This window comes from Lutra lutra, chromosome 15 (assembly GCF_902655055.1).
Source record: "Lutra lutra chromosome 15, mLutLut1.2, whole genome shotgun sequence".
Taxonomy (NCBI): domain Eukaryota; kingdom Metazoa; phylum Chordata; class Mammalia; order Carnivora; family Mustelidae; genus Lutra; species Lutra lutra.
The window spans coordinates 68,780,651-68,797,400 of NC_062292.1; the positions used below are offsets into that span (position 1 = coordinate 68,780,651).

Below are 16,750 nucleotides of genomic sequence, written 5' to 3' on the forward strand. Positions count from 1 at the left end.
CTCGCGCTTTCTCCCGCGGGCGGGTGGGGGGCTTCGGCGCCCCTCGGACCCGCGCGCCCCGCTCGAAGCCGCGCCCCCTCGCCTCCGCCCGGCCGCCCTCCAGCCCCGCGGCTCCGAGGCGTCCTGAACGCCCCTTGTCCTGTCTGCTCTCGCCGCGACCGAGAACCGTTCCCAAGGCGGACGCAAGTCGGGGGAAAGGGCCTCCAGAGGGGCCGGACCCCCAGCCCCCACGTGCGCTGTGCCCCAAACGTTTCTGCCCTTCGTACTTCTCCCCCCCAGCACGCCCCCTCACATACAGTCCCCTGGTCGCCACCATGTGCCTACCCAACCCCAGCTGCCCTCTGCTCCCCATGACAGCTCGGGGCCCCCAAATCCCATTCCGTCGCCCCACCTAGTCGCTGCTGCCCAAGTGCGTCATTGCCGCGGCCCACAGCCCCTCCCACATTCCGCCGCCCTCTCCGACATACCTCCGCGCCCCTGGCACGTACCTCCCGCCCCCGCCCGCACGCGCCCCGGGGTCCCCCCAGCGTGGCCAACTCCTCCGCCGACCGAGCGGCGCTTCCCTGCGCTCTGCGTCCGAGCCCCTGAGCTGCGCACGGGGGCTCCGCGGCCCGCAAGCCCCCCCGGCCCCGCCCCTCCGGCCGCACTGGGGCGCTCGGCTCCCCCCCGCGACCCGGGCGCCCCCAGTGTTCGCGCGCGGCCGCCCGGCTCCCGGGGGCCGCCAGGGGGCGGGAGAGCCCGGCCCGGGGCCCCGCGGAGGAGCAGGAAAGACCCCGGGGTCCCGCGGCGCGTGAAGTGGAACTTTCTTCCCCTAACCCTTCCTTGGGACAAGCCCGGGCGGGAACGCGGCCGCTGGAAAGTGCGACAGCGGAGGGGACCGTTGGTTTCGGTGCTCTGCCTGCGGAACGGGACAGGGAGCGGCTGGGGCCGCGCGAGGAGCGGCGATTCCGGGAAGTGGCGGGGGGAGGTGGTCCGAAAGGGGCACCCGGTCCACCCTTTCTCAAGGCTTCCCGCTCCTCCCCACTCCGCACGGCGGGGCTTAAAGGGGCGCAGTGAGAATGGGGAGCGGGGCGAGGGACGTGAGGGGGCGCTTCCTTGGTCTGCTGCCCGGGACCCTGACCTGGCCCCTTCCTCTGTCCCTTTTCTCACCTTGGTTGTCGCCCTGAGGCTAAAACTAGAGCCCGGGAGACCCAGGGCCTTCTGGAGCCAGGGAGTGGTTGGGGAAAGGAGGAGACCGTTTGGAGAGCAAACAGATGGCCGGAGGGTTGAGTGATTGGAGCCCAGGTACCCCACCAGAGGGGTCACGAATGGGTGGGGAGGAGGAGGAAGAAGTTGGAGGTAGGGAAAGGGGGAGGGGGCGGGGTTTTGTCACCTGTCACCTGCTTTGGCTGAGCCTGGGGCGGGCCAGGGACCGGTATAAAGCAGCGGGTGCCTGCGACTGCCGCACCTCCGGCATAGCTCCTTCCCGGGACTGTTCCGCGCCCTCCCCATCCTGCTGGCCTCCACCATGACACCCGGCTTCCAGGCCCCTCTCCTCCTCCTGCTCCTGGCATCCCTGCAGCTTCCAGGTGAGGGGCACAAGGTGGGGAGGGGGCTACCATGCTCATGGGCTCTTCCCAGCCTCCCTGTGGGTTTCCTTTGCTAGCAGACGGTACCCCAAGGGGCACATTGCAGCCAGGGGTGACCTCGTCTGTGCCAGAAGAGAGGAGAGAGGCTGAGGACATTCGGGGAGGCAGCCCCTCAGGAAAGCTGGTGTCCCGGGCAGCACAGTGACCTGCAGCAAAGCCTTCGGGGACTGGGTTGGGGGGGCGGGAGAGGTTAGGTTTCAGGAGCGGAGAGATGGACAGCTAGGAGCAGAGAGCTGTGGGAAGAGACCAGGAGGCCGTCAGTCAGGAAGGAGGAGGATGGCCTACCCAGGGTTTGGCCCACTGTCCAGATCTTCAAGCCCATTACTGCTCAAAAAGCCAGACGGTGGATTTTCTCCTTGTTCTGGTTTGTCACCTACCCAACCCTGTGACCTCGACTTCTTACAGCTGGCACTGCACAGTCTACTGATATCTCATCCTCGACCCCCAGCTCGGCCTCGAGCTCGACCACCGCCCCCAGACACCACAGCAGCTCGACCTCGACCACCACCCCTGGACACCACAGCAGCTCGACCTCGACCACCACCCCCGGACACCATGGGGTCCCGACCTCGACCCCCAGCTCAGCCTCGAGCTCGACCACCACCCCTGGACACCACAGCAGCTCGACCTCGACCACCACCCCTGGACACCACAGCAGCTCGACCTCGACCACCACCCCCGGACACCATGGGGTCCCGACCTCGACCCCCAGCTCAGCCTCGAGCTCGACCACCACCCCTGGACACCACAGCAGCTCGACCTCGACCACCACCCCCGGACACCATGGGGACCTGACCTCAACCCCCAGCTCAGCCTCGAGCTCGACCACCACCCCTGGACACCACAGCAGCTCGACCTCGACCACCACCCCCGGACACCACAGCAGCTCGACTTCGACCACCGCCCCCGGACACCATGGGGGCCCGACCTCGACCCCCAGCTCAGCCTCGAGCTCGACCACCACCCCTGGACACCACAGCAGCTCGACCTCGACCACCACCCCCGGACACCATGGGGACCTGACCTCAACCCCCAGATCAGCCTCGAGCTTGACCACCGCCCCCGGACACCATGGGGGCACGACCTCGACCCCCAGCTCGGCCTTGAGCTCGACCACCACCCCTGGACACCACAGCAGCTCGACCTCGACCACCACCCCTGGACACCACAGCAGCTCGACCTCGACCACCACCCCCGGACACCATGGGGACCTGACCTCAACCCCCAGATCAGCCTCGAGCTTGACCACCGCCCCCGGACACCATGGGGGCCCGACCTCGACCCCCAGCTCGGCCTCGAGCTCGACCACCACCCCCGGACACCACAGCAGCTCGACCTCGACCACCGCCCCCGGACACCATGGGGGCCCGACCTCGACCCCCAGCTCAGCCTCGAGCTCAACCACTGCCCCCGGACACCACAGCAGCTCGACCTCGACCACCACCCCCGGACACCATGGGGGCCCGACCTCGACCCCCAGCTCGGCCTCGAGCTCGACCACCACCCCTGGACACCACAGCAGCTCGACCTCGACCACCACCCCCGGACACCATGGGGACCTGACCTCAACCCCCAGATCAGCCTCGAGCTTGACCACCGCCCCCGGACACCATGGGGGCACGACCTCGACCCCCAGCTCGGCCTTGAGCTCGACCACCACCCCTGGACACCACAGCAGCTCGACCTCGACCACCACCCCTGGACACCACAGCAGCTCGACCTCGACCACCACCCCCGGACACCATGGGGACCTGACCTCAACCCCCAGATCAGCCTCGAGCTTGACCACCGCCCCCGGACACCATGGGGGCCCGACCTCGACCCCCAGCTCGGCCTCGAGCTCGACCACCACCCCCGGACACCACAGCAGCTCGACCTCGACCACCGCCCCCGGACACCATGGGGGCCCGACCTCGACCCCCAGCTCAGCCTCGAGCTCAACCACTGCCCCCGGACACCACAGCAGCTCGACCTCGACCACCACCCCCGGACACCATGGGGGCCCGACCTCGACCCCCAGCTCGGCCTCGAGCTCGACCACCACCCCCAGACACCATGGGGACCTGACCTCAACCCCCAGCTCAGCCTCGAGCTCGACCACCACCCCTGGACACCATAGCAGCTCGACCTCGACCACCACCCCCGGACACCATGGGGGCCCGACCTCGACCCCCAGCTCGGCCTTGAGCTCGACCACCACCCCTGGACACCACAGCAGCTCGACCTCGACCACCACCCCTGGACACCACAGCAGCTCGACCTCGACCACCACCCCCGGACACCATGGGGACCTGACCTCGACCCCCAGCTCAGCCTCGAGCTCAACCACCGCCCCCGGACACCACAGCAGCTCGACCTCGACCACCGCCCCCGGACACCATGGGGGCCCGACCTCGACCCCCAGCTCGGCCTCGAGCTCGACCACCGCCCCCGGACACCACAGCAGCTCGTCCTCGACTACCACCCCCGGACACCATGGGGACCTGACCTCAACCCCCAGATCAGCCTCGAGCTTGACCACCACCCCCAGACACCATGGGGGCCCGACCTCGACCCCCAGCTCGGCCTCGAGCTCGACCACCGCCCGCGGACACCACAGCAGCTCGTCCTTGACCACCACCACCGGACACCATGGTGGCACATCCCCAACACATGTCCCGCCTGGCCACAGCGCCAGCACCGCTGCCAGCACCACTCACCGTGGCCCGGAACCTCCCACGTCCTCCAATCGCAGCACTTCTCCCCAATCTCTCAGGATCTCCATCTTTTTGCTGTCCTTTTCCATTGAGAACCGTCAGTTTAACTCTTCTCTGGAAGATCCCGGCTCTGGCTACTACCAGGAGCTGCAGAGGAACATTTCTGAGTTGGTGAGTGGGTGCGCTTTCTTTCCTAGGCTCCGTGCTCTTCCGGGCAGCAGCCTCCAGGCTGCCCGACCTGTTTGTCTCAAGCCTAATTCTTTCTCTTCTCACCACAGTTTTGGCAGATTTATAAAAAGGAAGGTTTTCTGGGCCTCTCTAATATCAAATTCAGGTACTGTTCTGGGTGTGGAGCGTGTGGAGGGAGGCCGTGGGGAGGACTGGGCCGTGGGGGGCGGCCGGCCGGAAGCTGGGACCTGCGGCTGAGTCACCCGTTTCCCACCAGAGCAGGATCGGTGGTGGTCGAATCGAACCTGGCCTTCCGAAAGGGCGCCACTGATGCCCGCAGCGTGCAGACACAGTTGGAAGAGAACAAAAAAGAATTTGCCGCATATCACCTGTCCATCTCGAATGTCAGGGGTGAGGCCACTGTCCCTAGCTGCCGCCCAGCACCCATGCCTGCAGGGCCCTTCTCTCCAGCACCTGGGTTCCTGCTCTCCCCCGGGGTGCTGGGAGGGGGTACCCTCCTTCGGAAGAGTATTCTGACCACTGTGTTTCCGTTTAGCACAAGACGTGTCGCTCCTTTCCTCCGGCCAGTCCGGGTCTGGGGTACCTGGTTGGGGCATTGCTCTGCTGGTGCTGGTCTGTGTCCTGGTGGCACTTGCCATCATCTGTGTCATTGCTCTGGTAAGTGTTGGGTCTCCAGGCCTGTGCAGAGGCCCCTTGCTGGAGACAACCCCGTGGCTCCCTCTGTTACCTCTCGTTTTCTCAGACGGTGTGTCAGTGCCGCCCAAAGAACTGTGGGCAGCTGGACATCTTTCCGGCCCGCGACGCCTATCACCCTATGAGCGAGTACCCCACCTACCACACCCATGGGCGCTATGTGCCTCCGGGCAGCAGACCCAGCCCCTATGAGGAGGTGAGGAGGGGCTGCACTCCATGGGGAGCCCGAGGCTGGGACTGGGAGTGGAGAAGGGGGAGAAGAGGTGAGAGGCTGGGGAGGACCGGACAAGGGGGTGGGGTCAGAGGGGCCGGGGTGGGGGAGGCCTGGGGGAGGGACCTTGGGAGGAAGGGGATCTCAAGAGAGTGTCCCCACCACCAGCATTTCCAGAACCAAACTGCAGCTGCTGGCTGGGACGGGGGTGCGGCAGGTGGGGCGCTGGGCACAGGGAGGCCCTTCATGCAGGACTCCCGAGGGGATGAGCACTTGGGCCCCCACTGAGCTTGCCGGAGTGGAGGGTTGATTTAGAAAGGCCAGCAGGAAGGGGGGGGGGGGTTGTCTCATGGGGAGGAAGCCTCACCCTGCCGGGTGAGCTTGGTGCCGGGGGCTGTTTGGGAGTCTCAAGGAAGCAAGGAGCCTCCTCCCTTCCTCACCTGGCCTTTCTCTCCAGGACCTAGTAAATAATTACTTGGGCCACCAGGGGCTGGAGCGCCACTCTGGTGGGGGAGGGGAGTTTCCTTTTCTTGACCCCGTTTTCCTTCGCCCAGGGACTTCCTGCTCCCAGCTCTGTAGAGACAGGCACACTCCTGCTCCGGCTGGAGGAGCAGAGCGTGGTAGGAGAAAGGGGGGGGGGGGGGGGGACAAGGAGGCTGATGAGAGCCAAGAGGAGGAGGAAAGGGGAGCAGGGGGGAGCTGCAGCCCTGGGCCCTGTTTAGTCACCTGGCTGCCAAGGTGTGGTGTGGTGCCCAGCAGGTGCTCTCTGAATTAACTCTTTGAGAGTTAGACTCCCCGAGTTACTCCAGGCTGCGGTCTGATCTGGGTCTGGTCTCCCCACCTAGGTCTCTGCAGGCAACGGGGGCAGTGGCTTCTCGTATGTGAACCCGAGCACATCAGCCACTTCCGCCAACCTGTAGGAACGCGTTGCCACCGAATGTCCAGATGCCAGTGCCACGTGCCTCCCCCAGGCTCCTCACTGCCAGAGTCCTCTCCACTCAGGTCTGTGCCTCACTGGTGAGCTGGGAGTTCAGGCGGGCTGCTCACAGGCCCCACCAGGTCCCCTAACCCATGTCAGCCCCGATGAAGCCCATGTGAGCCCCTTGGGGACAGGCAGGGGCTCCCAGGAGGACCGGCCCAGAAAGCTCCGGGATGGAAATGTGAACGGGACTGGGGCTGAATAAAAGGGGAACCTCTTCTGTGCTGACTGCCACCTTCAGATCTGTCCCTGTGACCCCTAGACTGGGCGGGGAGAGCAAATGTGTGTGTATGGGACTTCAGAGGGCTCTTTGCGGGAGATGGAGGGAAAGGCAAGAGTAGGGTTTGTTTGGAAAGCAGGAGACGTGGAGAGGAGATGACATTGGGGCACAGGTCACTTCTTCCTGTCCCTGGCGGCACAAGCGGAAGGAGGAAGCGAAACCGAGTCGGCTTGGAGGCCTGTGACCCGTGACCCGAGGCCAGTGTGACACAGCTCCACCTGCCCAGGAGGGAGGGCCCCCACTCTCGGGGCTAGGGGCGGCCATGCCCTCACCTCTCCTTGGCCCAGTGCCCCCAGCGGCTCTATTCTTAGCTGCCGGGGTGTGAAGTAAGCGTGGGCAGTGATAACAGAGTCAACACCGTCGTGATAAGCACAGTGTCAAGATCCGGACGCTGGCGCCCGGCCCGGCCCCCTCCATGGCTGGCGGGGTCTGGTCTAGGCACCCTGGGAATGGGGAAGTGGTTCCGGTTCCCTGACCCTTTTGGGCCCAGGCACAGTGCCCGCCCTGCTTACCACATGCCCTGGGGGCTTGGGCCCTGGCACGGCCAGCAGCCACTGGCGTGGTGCGTCCCCAGTAGGCCCCCTGTTGGTTGGCTGGGACTTGAGCCAGAGGCTCTGGGGCACCTGCTTGGGATCTCCTTCCCTCAAGCACCCCTGCTCTGAGCAGCAGCGGGGCCCCCTGGATCCTTCGCACCTGTCGCGCCCGGGGCAGAAATGCAAAGGGACGGTCGGGTTCAGGGAAGGCACAGATGTGCCTGGAAACCTAGTTTATTGTTCATAAACCATGAAAATACCAGCTGTTGCTCGGCTCAGGCCTGGCAGTGCCCACTGCAGGGGACAGCAGCGGGGCCCCAGAGGCCTTGCCTCGCCCAACCCATCGGGGACACCTGCCCTCCGCTGGGGCCCCGGGAGACTCGGCACGTTGGCGTGGGGACACAGGACAGGTGAAGCATGCAGAAGGAGGGAGGAGAGGTATAGGCATGCGGCCGAGGGCTGTGGGGGCCCCAACAACTCAAGCGGGATGGCAGGGCCCTCTTCTCCTCACCAGGGAGGGCCTGGGCAGTGTCCGGCCAAAAAGCCCGCCCTGACTGTGGTTCCGCATCGGTGGGGCGGGGAGCTTGGCAGGGCGGAGAGCAGAGCGCAGAGCTGGGGTCATGCCCTGTGTTCCAGGTGCCTTCCCTCCCAATCAGCCTGAGGGGGGGCATGGGACAGCGATGGGGAAGGGGCTCTCTCCGTGACTCGGGTGGGATGCCAAAGGCGGGACATGGGCGAGACTTGATGGGGGCTGGGGCCTGCCTTAACAGGCAATGAAGAGAATGGGGACGTTTAGAAAGGTGAGCAGAGGAGAGTCCCTCGGTCAAGAGAAGGCCCAGGAATACAAAGACATAGGGGAAGGGACAGGACGACATGGCAGGAAGAGTCTAGGGAGGAGCCGTCGAAAGACTAACCCGCTCCAGCAGGCCTGGAGGGCGCAGGGCCAGAAAGGGTCAGTCCAGCTTGGCAAAGCCCCCGATGGTGACCTTCCTCTCAGGCTTAGTGCCCACAGGCTCCTGGAGCTGCACCGCCCCGCCCCCAATGAAGCAGAAGGCAGGGCACACGGGCCCCGAGCAGTCCAGGGGGCACTCCAGGAGCCCGCGGAAGGACACGGCGTCCAGGAAGGACACGCGGCCCCGCTCATAGTCCAGGCAGATGCCCAGGCGGGGTGGCAGCGGCACGGTGCAGCTCGCCGCGGGGCCGTCCCGGCCTGTCAGCCCTGCGTTGGAGCTGGCCCCGGACCCCAGAAGGATCTTGCCCATGCCGATGGTCAGGAAGGCGAAGGGCGGGGACGCCTCCACTGTGGCATCCTCAGCGCCGCTGTCGTGCCCGCTGTCCGGATCATACCTGCAGGGATGGAGTTGGGGGGGGGTGTTGGGAAAGGAGCATGGGAGTGGGGCTCAGCGGGGGTCAGGGGCAGAAGGCTGAGATGCTAGGAGCAAGGGATGTTGGGGAGCAAGCGTTTGCAAGGGGTCCATTTGGGGTATGGAGAGGACGTGTCGCCGACCCGAGGGTTAGAGCATCCGGGCTCTGAGAGCCATGGGAGAAGGGTGTTGAGAGCAGGCACATTGGCAGGAGAGGTGGGGGAGAAGGAGGGACGGAGGTGAGCTGGAGTGCTAGGAGGAGACAGGAGACGAGGTGGGGAGGAGAACTACGTGGGGACATGGTGCTGGGGAGGGTCTTGGGAAGGGTTCGAGACTGTTGAGGGTGGGGGCTTGGTCACTGAGGGACTGGGGAGGGAAGGCTGCTGGGCAGGCGGGTGTTGGGAGGGAGGGGTTGGGGTGGGGGACAGCATGGGGTGGGGGCACTGGTGTTGGCGGGAGAGCACTAAGAAATGGGGTGTTCAGGGATAGAATGCCGGGAGGGAAGGTCCAGGGAGGCACGTATGTTGGGGCTGTTGGACAGCACAGGGCAATGGAGGGATGCAAGTGGACACTGAGAGGGAAGGGTCTCAGGATGTTGAGGCCAGATGTGGTGATGCGGGGAAAGCGCCCTGGAAGCGAGGGGTTGGGAGATGCAGAGGCTCTTGGAGAGGTGGTGTGGTTGTCCTGAGGACAGGTGGGAGCAGGTGGATGCCCCCCCCCCCACAGCCCCCTCCCCAGCTGCTTGCCCCTCTGAAAACCAGTTCTTCAAGCCCTTGGGCTAAGCCCAAGGTTGCCCTGGCCATAGGCTCCTGCCTGGCTTCCATGCTCCAGAACTCCCCTGCTCCACCCCAAGCAGCGTGAGCATCCCCTGCCACCCCCATCCAGTCCCCAGCTCCCCCACCCGGGACCCCCATGCCCCATCCCCTCCAGAGAAGCCTCACCTGGGGCTGATCACATCTGGGGCACCCTGGAAGCTTTCCTGCAGCTTGCTCTCCAGCCCGACGCCCACCTTGACCAAGTAGGAGGCTGGGTCGACGGCACAGGCCCAGTAGCTGCGGCCCTGGGTCACGGCCACGTCTCCCAGCACCACGTCCACGCTCAGGTGGCAGCCGGTGAGGAGCCGCTCGGCAGCCAGCAGCAGGGGCAGCCCTGGGACGCTCCGCACCGCCCTCTGGTCCTTGCTGATGGCCAGCCGCTCTCGGCTTGTGCCCCAGCGGCCATCGAGGAAGAAGTGCAGGACTGCCGTGGGGTAAGGGACAGAGGAAGAACTTGAGGGACAAACATCAGGCCGTAGAGGCCATGAGGCGTCAGCCAAGGACGCTGGCAGATTCAAGAATGTGAAATGAGTTGCAAGGGATGGGGGGGCCTCCAGGGACCAGGGCCTGGGGAACTGCAGGGGGGCGTGAGGAGAAAAGGGGACCCCCCCAAACGGCACGGGACCCCAGGGAGAGTTTTAGCGGGGATTAGTGAGCCCAGACCAGCTGACCAGCTGCGCGTCCTCCCACCCCTCTCCGATGGCTGGTCTCCCAGAGAGTCCTTGCTGGGGCCCTGTCCCAACTGGGGACGTCCCCCACCACTGACCTACACCTTCCAGCGCACACTCTGGCCCTCGCACGGCCGGCACACCCCACTTGGGCAGTGACGCTCTAGTATTCTGCCTGCGTCCCTGAGGCCAGACTACTTTCTGGAGAGTCCCCATCCTGATCCTGACGGAGTCCTTACTATGAGCTGGGAACTCACTGGCTTCACTCTCACCGCAATGACATTGTTATTACCGCTACGGAAGAGGGACTTGGGGCTCAGAGAGGGCAAATGACTTGCCCAGAGCCACGGCGGAAGCAGAGTGGGGATTTGATCCTAAGTGTCTAGCTCGGGGGCTGGTGAGTGCGGCCCACTGTGTTCCTCCGCGGGGCCCGCGCAGCCCCGGCTGTTAGCGCGGTGAGCCGGTCCCCTGGTCCCTGCCCGCTCACCGGGTGGGGGGGTGGCTTGGGGGGTGTCCCTGCCTGCCCGTGCCCGCCCGCCCGCTCACCGGGTGCCGGGGGCGTGTGCAGGTGCACGTCTTCGCTGTACTCGCCGTAGCCGGCCTTGTTGCAGCCCCGGACGCGCAGCACGTACACGGAGCCGGTGTCCGGGTTCTCCAGCAGGGCGCTGGTGCCCCTCACCTCCTCTCGCCGCTGCCAGCGTGCGGGGCCCGGCTGGGCGGGCGCGTCGGTGCGCCGGAACTCCACGGTGTAGTGCCAGGCAGGTGGCGAGTGGGGCGGCAGCCGCCAGCACAGGAATATCTGGTCGTAGGCGAAGGTGCGCTGCGTGTCGATGACGGGCGCCTCGGGCACTGTGGGAAGAGACAGCGGCGTCAGTCAGGGCCTGGCCGCGGGCCTAGCACGGAGGGCAGGCAGGAAGAGGGAAAGCAGCGGGGGCCGGGGGGGTGAGTGTGGGTGAGAGGGAGCTGGGGGCGAGGCCATCGGGGTGCCCGGCGGGGAGCGGCAGGGCAGAGCCCGAGGGAGCAGGGGAGCCGCAGGAGCGCGGGGGGCAGGAAGCCTTGCGAGGGTCCTGGCCTGCCATTCTCCCACCTCCAGCCTTAGGGCCGTTGCTTCCAAAGTCTGGGCCTCAGTTTCCTCCTCTGTCAAAAATGGTCTTAGACCAGATGGGGACGCTTCTTTCTAGGATCTTTTTAATTCTATGAATAAAGAGGAGCCCCAGGGAAAGGCAGGCAGAGACCAGTGGAACCCCGGGGGAAGGGCACTGGACAGGAAGGAGGGGCCGAGTGGGAGGGAGACAGATGCGAGAGCCAGCAAGGCAGAAAACGGGGGACAACAGGGGACAAGCAAAGCTTGACAATGGGAGGAGACGAAGGTCAATGGGAAGAGAAGGCAAGTCCGGAGGGCAAGAAGCCCAAGGACAAAAGGTGAGAAGGGCAAGAATTAGGAGCTTAGGGCAGGCCGAGAGAGACAGAGGGCACTGGTGGGGGGCGGGGGGGTGGGCGAGGGAGGACCAAGAGTTTGGTGAAGGCAGGACAGAAAGAAGCAGTGAATGGGGGGGGCCGAGCTGTGTGGGGGCGGCAGGGCAGGGCCCCCGGGGCAGGGCCGCTGACTTGCCTGGGGTGCTCCTGAGCAGAGTCCGCGGTGGCCACAGCCTACAAACAAAGAGAGGGAGAAGCAGCGCTGAGCGCGGTGGGGCGGTGTGGCCGGGTGGGCGAGGTGGGAGGGGCGGCTGGCCAGGCTGGGCAGGAGGCCAGGGAGGTCCCTGGTGGGCGCTGCCCCCCGGGCCCGCTGCTGGGGAAGAAGGGAGGGAGGCTGTAATTGGGTGCGGGGCCACCCCGGCCACCTCCTTACCTTGCAGGAAGTTAAGCTCCGTCAGCAGCTTCATCTCACGCCCTACGTCCAGCTGACAGTGGCGGAAGGAGGAGCTGGCAGCTGGCCGAAATGTCTGGAGGGCCTCCGTAGCTCGGGAGATCCTGGCATGGGTGCAGGCAAGGGTCAGGCACCCCCAGCTGGACAGCCGCCCTTCCCCGTGATGCTGCTTTGCCTGTCCCTAGAGCCTGGGCACCTGCTTTGGGTCACCTCCTGGTCCCTCCAACAAGCTGGCTATCAGCGTGGCCTGGTGATGGTCCTCAGGACCCGTCTCCATGGGGCAGCGGTGCAGACACCAGCTTAGCCGCCGGCTGCACCTGTGACACCCGGGCCCCCTGGAGCCTGTGCCCCTGCCTACCTGTTGTGCAGCTGCTTGGCTGCTTGCACAAAGCAAGGCTGGTCTGTTTCCTTAAGGACCTCCTGGGCATAGCCCACCAGACCTGAGCCGTCCAGCAGGCTCCGGTGCTCCTGGATCTGGGCGCTGAGACGGGCCAGGCGCTCCTGCTGGCACTCCTCAATGGCCTGGAGCAGGGACACCCGCTTCTCCTCCAGCACAGCCCCCAGTCCCCGCACCAGCTGGGACACCTCCTCCTTGGCCTGCTGACCGCTCACCTGCCCAGAGAGCAACACTCACTATCTTCTTCAGGCAGCACTCATGCCAGCCTCCCTCGGATCACCAAAGATCCAGGGAAATCCTTCCCAGCCAGGCCGCCAGGGCCAGGCCCACAACTTCAAAGGCACCTGTCCACCCAGAGGGGCTCAACGCCTGACACTTTGTGCCACCCTTCCTGGAGCCCCACACCACCATCCTGACCCCATAAGGACTCCCCCAAACAAAAGAGAATGTGACTGCACTAACGCCCACTCAAACCACACCGATGTCCCCTGCCTCCGGGCCATCCTTCCTGTCTATCCCTTGTCAGCAAATTCAAGCAAACTGGCAGAAGGGTACCAGAGACGGAGCCTCGCCCTAGCTCCAAGGATGTATGGTGTCCTAAGTGGCCAGCTGAGCCCGAGGGCATCCGAGCCATGTCCCTGAGGGCTTTCCAAACTGTCCTGGTCCTGGTTGACAGCCACACTGTTCCCATCGTAACCCCAGGGACAGCCTGGTCTGGGGCACTGATGTTCCTGCCAGCCTGGTTTAACCAGAACCTCGACACACCCACGGACTCTGAGCTGCCAAGCAGGGGACTGGGCTGTGCCCCCCCACATGCCTTCCTGCTTCCAGTCGTGGGCGGGGCCCAGAGCCCACAGCCATGCCCTCCCTCACCTCGGTGTGCCTCGCGGCCTCCTCCAGCTCACAGATCTGGGTCTGCACTGTGTCCTGGTTTCCCAGGATGTATGTCACGCTCTTTGTCAGCTTGTCCTGAGGGGGAAGAGAGAGGTGGGCATTGTGCCTCGCTTGGTGGAAGCCAGCAGTCAGGAGGAGGTGGGAGAGGGTGTGAGTGCGGGTTGGTGCACGGTGGAGTGAGGCAGGGTCCTCACCTTGAGGGCCTGGTAGGCGCTGAGAACAGGTGTGATCTTGTGGCCACCGTGGGTACGCCTCACCCGGCAGAGTTGGCACACCAGCCGTTGGCATGTCTTGCAGTAATGGGTCACCTCTTCCTTGTGGTCCGGGCACATCAGGCCCTAGGGACAGAAGGAGCAATGACATCATCAGCAAACGGTGGTTTTAAGGCTGCTGACCTGGGGCAGAAGCAGTGTGCAGCCTGGGCAGCGGGCCTGAGAGGGGAGAAGGTAAGAGGCTTGAGTCCAGCGGGGGGTGCTCCGCAGTGCCACCTGGTGGCTCGCGGCGGCATCGCCGGGAGCGTCGCTGGCATCCTTGCTCCCTCCCACCTCCACATGTGCGGTAACAGCAAGAGTAATGATTATTAATCTCCACCTTGTGGCTAATAATTAACCTCGTCCACCTTGCTCGCTGCCTATTCCCAATGTGGAGAATAGCCCCAGGCACATGGATGCTGGATAAATATTTGCTCAGTGAATGAATGAATGCGGACAGACCTTTTTAGCCTAGGGGTGACTCTCACAAACCACCTCCTGGGACCCCCCCAACGACCCCCAGGGCGTGGGTACTGCAGTGCAGGTCTTATCCTCACTCAGCAGACAAGATGGGGCTCCGAGAAGTTTAAAGATTGACCCAGTCCCTTTCTGTCCTTGTTACGGAAAATGGAGCCTGGCAGGGGCCACCTCTGCCCGCCTCCCTTGGGAAGTCCACCAAGCCAGCTCCCCCAGCCACCGAGCACCGCCAGACCCCTCTCCCCGCTGGCTCACCTTGGGGCGGAAGGAGAGGGTGGGCAGGGTGGGCTCGTGCTGGGCCTTCTGGGTGCCCCAGGGGTGGAAGAGCTTGAAACACTCATTGCAGAAGGTGGCCCGGCACTCGGTGCAGCCCTTGGTGGCCTCTAGCGGCGGTGGCTTGCACAGCTGGCACAGGATGGCGCCACCCACACTCACGCTCTGGCGGTAGCGCTCCACCACGCGCTCCAGGGTCAGGTTCCGGAACAGCCCCGCCAGGCCCCGCTCCCCCAGTTCCACATCGCCCTGGCAGGCCGGGCACGGGAACATGACCACCTGGGGGTGCAGAGCCCCTCGCTTCCGCCCAGGATACGTCCCAAAGCCTGTGGCAGGGCCAGAGAGGGAGGGTGCTGAAAGTTACAGCTGGCTGGGGGGAGGGGGAGATCTGTTCAATTAAAACACTAATTTTGTCGTGCCAGAGCTCGGCTCTGGGTCTTCAGAGGCCCCCGACCCTCGCGGATGTCCCAGCATCCCCGCCCGCGGCCCACAGGAACCAGGCCCACCTGACTTAAGCAGCCGATCCAGGCGGTCTGGCTTGGGGAGAGTACGGCGGGAGAGGCGGGGGCTTCGGGTGGAAGGGGTGGAGGCGGGGGAGGTGGGCTCGGAGCTGGGGTCCCCGCCGTGGCCCATGTAGCCTTGCTGGCCCAGCACCTCCCGGGCACAGGCCTGGCACACATTGTGGGTACAGGGCAGCACCAGAGGCTGCTTGTACATCTCTTGACACACTGGGCACAGCAGCTCCTTCTCCATGTTCTTCATGCTCGTCTGTGGAGGGAGCAGGAGGTCGGGTGGGAGCAAGGAACCCCCGGGGCACACCGCAGCCGGCCTCTCAGGTGCCCTGAGAAACCCAAGCGGTCTCAGGTGGGGGCAGGGCAAGCTACCTGGGGCTCTTCCCCAGAACCCGCCCGGGGCCTGATTCACAGACCTTCCCGGCTCCGGCTGCTGCCGGTCTCCCTTCCGCGGAGAGCCAGAGCCTCCGAGGGGCGGTCGGGGCTCGCGGCCCGAGCACCTGGCTCCCCTGGCCTCAAGCCCCACCCCTTCCACTCCCGGGGCGGGCGCAGGGCCTGCAGCCCCTCTCGCCTGGCCGTTGCTCCCACCCCCCATCTCCGGGCCACCAGCTTCTCTCAAGGACGCCGCCCGTTCTGCAGCTGGGTGCAGACCCCCGCCCCCTTTCCCGGCGTGACTCCTCCCTACAGCCAGCGCCGCGCGCTCTCCGTCCTCCTGCTCACCGCGTCCGTCATCCTGCCGCGGCTCGGCCGGCGGCCGCTCCAGCCTCCATTCTCCATCCCTCACTTCCCCGGACGTCTCCTCGGGGCCCCAGCACGAACCCATTCCCGTTTGCACCCCCCACCGTCCGGCCCTCCCGCTCCTTCACCCGGCACGACCCGACTAGCCAGAATCCCCTCCCCAAGCGAGGGGGAAAAGAGCGCCCGCCTACTTACCCCCTCCCCACCGGAAGTACCCCTCCCTTTTTTGGTGGAGGGGGTCCTCAAGCTATGCCCCACCCCCACACCTCACCTTGGTCCCTCTCTTCGCAGCCATCCCGGTCAGGGGCGCAGCTGACACAAAGGAGGGAGGGACAGGCAGGGAGGGGGAAGGAAGTGGTGGGGGGGAGCAGGGTTGGCACCGCCCCTGGGAGAGCCAGGCACGGGTTGCCATGACAACCCCGGGCTCGGAGGCAGCCCCGAGTGGGGGCGCGGTGGGGTGGGGTCTCGCGTAGGGTCCAAATTTGGAACTGCACCCTGGGGGCGGCTCCTTCATCGCCCCTCACCTATCCTCAGTTTTCTTGGAAAATATCCAAGCTCACGCATGCCCCCTCCTCAGAGCATAGCCCCCTGGCCCTGCAGCCCCAGCCCTGGTGCACTGCTGGCGGCCACCCCAGCCCACCCGCTGCATCCGGGCAGCTCCCGGTTCCTTGCACCCCAGCAGCTGGACGCCTCCACGGGGGCTCACCTCCAGGCTGCCCCGGGATTACCCTCTCCAACCTGCACCCCGAACCCCTCCCCCAGTCCTTTCTGCCATCCCCAGCCCCCTGACTACATCCCAGCATCTTGCCTCATGTTCACCTGTCCGAGGTCCCGGCCTGCCCTGGACCCCTCTACTCCCCCCCTCTTCCCCTCGACCCCACCTTAACTCACACTGATGCGGACCAGTGCGTCCATGATGGAAGTGAAGGTCTGCATATCCTCACCCTCAGCCATGGCCCTACCATGCCCGCCCGCCCCCGGGTGCCTGATCCGGGCTGCGGCTGCGAACCCCCGGCTTAATGCAGGAGCCCGTGGGGGTGTGCGGAGGGGTGGGGGTGAGATGTCACTGCGCATGCTCCAGGGACAGCCTCGCACAGCGCCCGTCGAGGTAGGAGGTGGGAAATAGTTCTCCCCACGTGGTTTTCGGAAGACGGTGGCGGGGGGGGGGAGCCGGGGGGAGCGGGGGGGGGCGGGGGGGGCGGGGGGGTTGGGTAACATGGAACGGTATGGGGGGAGCCATTTCTAATGTTCGCATCCTTCATTGGCTCCCTAGTCTTACTGCGAT

General features: G+C 65.5%; 2 protein-coding genes and 2 long non-coding RNA genes across 13 annotated transcripts; 1 reads left to right on the forward strand and 3 right to left on the reverse strand.

Annotated features, from left to right (window-relative positions):
• Positions 1 to 1,362: 1,362 nt before the first annotated feature.
• On the forward strand, positions 1,363 to 6,630 carry MUC1 (mucin 1, cell surface associated). 2 transcript variants are annotated; one of them, XM_047705485.1, is made up of 9 exons: positions 1,371 to 1,568; positions 2,034 to 2,088; positions 2,293 to 2,583; positions 4,240 to 4,495; positions 4,603 to 4,658; positions 4,770 to 4,903; positions 5,049 to 5,170; positions 5,256 to 5,402; positions 6,263 to 6,630. In XM_047705485.1, the coding sequence occupies exons 1-9, from the start codon at positions 1,508 to 1,510 to the stop codon at positions 6,335 to 6,337; spliced, it is 1,197 nt and encodes a 398-aa protein (XP_047561441.1). In that variant the 5' UTR covers positions 1,371 to 1,507; the 3' UTR covers positions 6,338 to 6,630. The 2 variants fall into 2 exon arrangements, with proteins under 2 accessions (XP_047561440.1, XP_047561441.1); XM_047705484.1 differs by having other exon boundaries at positions 1,363 to 1,568; positions 2,034 to 2,583.
• Positions 2,850 to 3,195, reverse strand: LOC125086272 (uncharacterized). 2 transcript variants are annotated; one of them, XR_007123137.1, is made up of 3 exons: positions 3,157 to 3,195; positions 2,965 to 3,120; positions 2,850 to 2,928 (listed from the first exon to the last, which is right to left on the reverse strand). It is a non-coding gene; the product is annotated as an uncharacterized LOC125086272 (long non-coding RNA). The 2 variants fall into 2 exon arrangements; XR_007123138.1 differs by having other exon boundaries at positions 2,965 to 3,024; positions 3,061 to 3,172.
• Positions 3,379 to 4,097, reverse strand: LOC125086271 (uncharacterized). Its single transcript, XR_007123135.1, has 5 exons — positions 3,985 to 4,097; positions 3,889 to 3,948; positions 3,757 to 3,816; positions 3,505 to 3,696; positions 3,379 to 3,468 (listed from the first exon to the last, which is right to left on the reverse strand). It is a non-coding gene; the product is annotated as an uncharacterized LOC125086271 (long non-coding RNA).
• A 781-nt stretch (positions 6,631 to 7,411) lies between the features above and the next one.
• Positions 7,412 to 16,532, reverse strand: TRIM46 (tripartite motif containing 46). Of its 8 annotated transcripts, none has more exons than XM_047704395.1 (10): positions 16,357 to 16,532; positions 14,722 to 14,983; positions 14,198 to 14,541; positions 13,409 to 13,552; positions 13,194 to 13,289; positions 12,282 to 12,535; positions 11,906 to 12,027; positions 10,603 to 10,905; positions 9,515 to 9,812; positions 7,412 to 8,556 (listed from the first exon to the last, which is right to left on the reverse strand). In XM_047704395.1, exons 1-10 carry the CDS (start codon positions 16,417 to 16,419, stop codon positions 8,163 to 8,165), a joined length of 2,280 nt encoding a protein of 759 aa, XP_047560351.1. In that variant the 5' UTR covers positions 16,420 to 16,532; the 3' UTR covers positions 7,412 to 8,162. The 8 variants fall into 8 exon arrangements, with proteins under 8 accessions (XP_047560351.1, XP_047560352.1, XP_047560350.1 ...); XM_047704396.1 differs by having other exon boundaries at positions 14,722 to 15,056; positions 16,357 to 16,511; XM_047704394.1 differs by lacking the exon at positions 16,357 to 16,532 and adding an exon at positions 15,737 to 16,235.
• Positions 16,533 to 16,750: the final 218 nt, after the last annotated feature.

Excerpts from the sequence above, each read along its gene's own strand:
- MUC1 (XM_047705484.1), top strand. The coding sequence starts at position 1,508 with ATGACACCCGGCTTCCAGGCCCCTCTCCTCCTCCTGCTCCTGGCATCC. Across the intron at positions 2,584-4,239 it reads CCCAGCTCAGCCTCGAGCTC|GACCACCACCACCGGACACC; the intron begins GACCACCACCCC and ends CAGCTCGTCCTT. Across the intron at positions 5,403-6,262 it reads GACCCAGCCCCTATGAGGAG|GTCTCTGCAGGCAACGGGGG; the intron begins GTGAGGAGGGGC and ends CTCCCCACCTAG.
- TRIM46 (XM_047704393.1), bottom strand. The coding sequence starts at position 15,550 with ATGGGTTCGTGCTGGGGCCCCGAGGAGACGTCCGGGGAAGTGAGGGAT. Across the intron at positions 14,542-14,721 it reads GGATCGGCTGCTTAAGTCAG|GCTTTGGGACGTATCCTGGG; the intron begins GTGGGCCTGGTT and ends GCCCTGCCACAG. Across the intron at positions 8,557-9,514 it reads CCAGATGTGATCAGCCCCAG|GTATGATCCGGACAGCGGGC; the intron begins GTGAGGCTTCTC and ends CCATCCCTGCAG.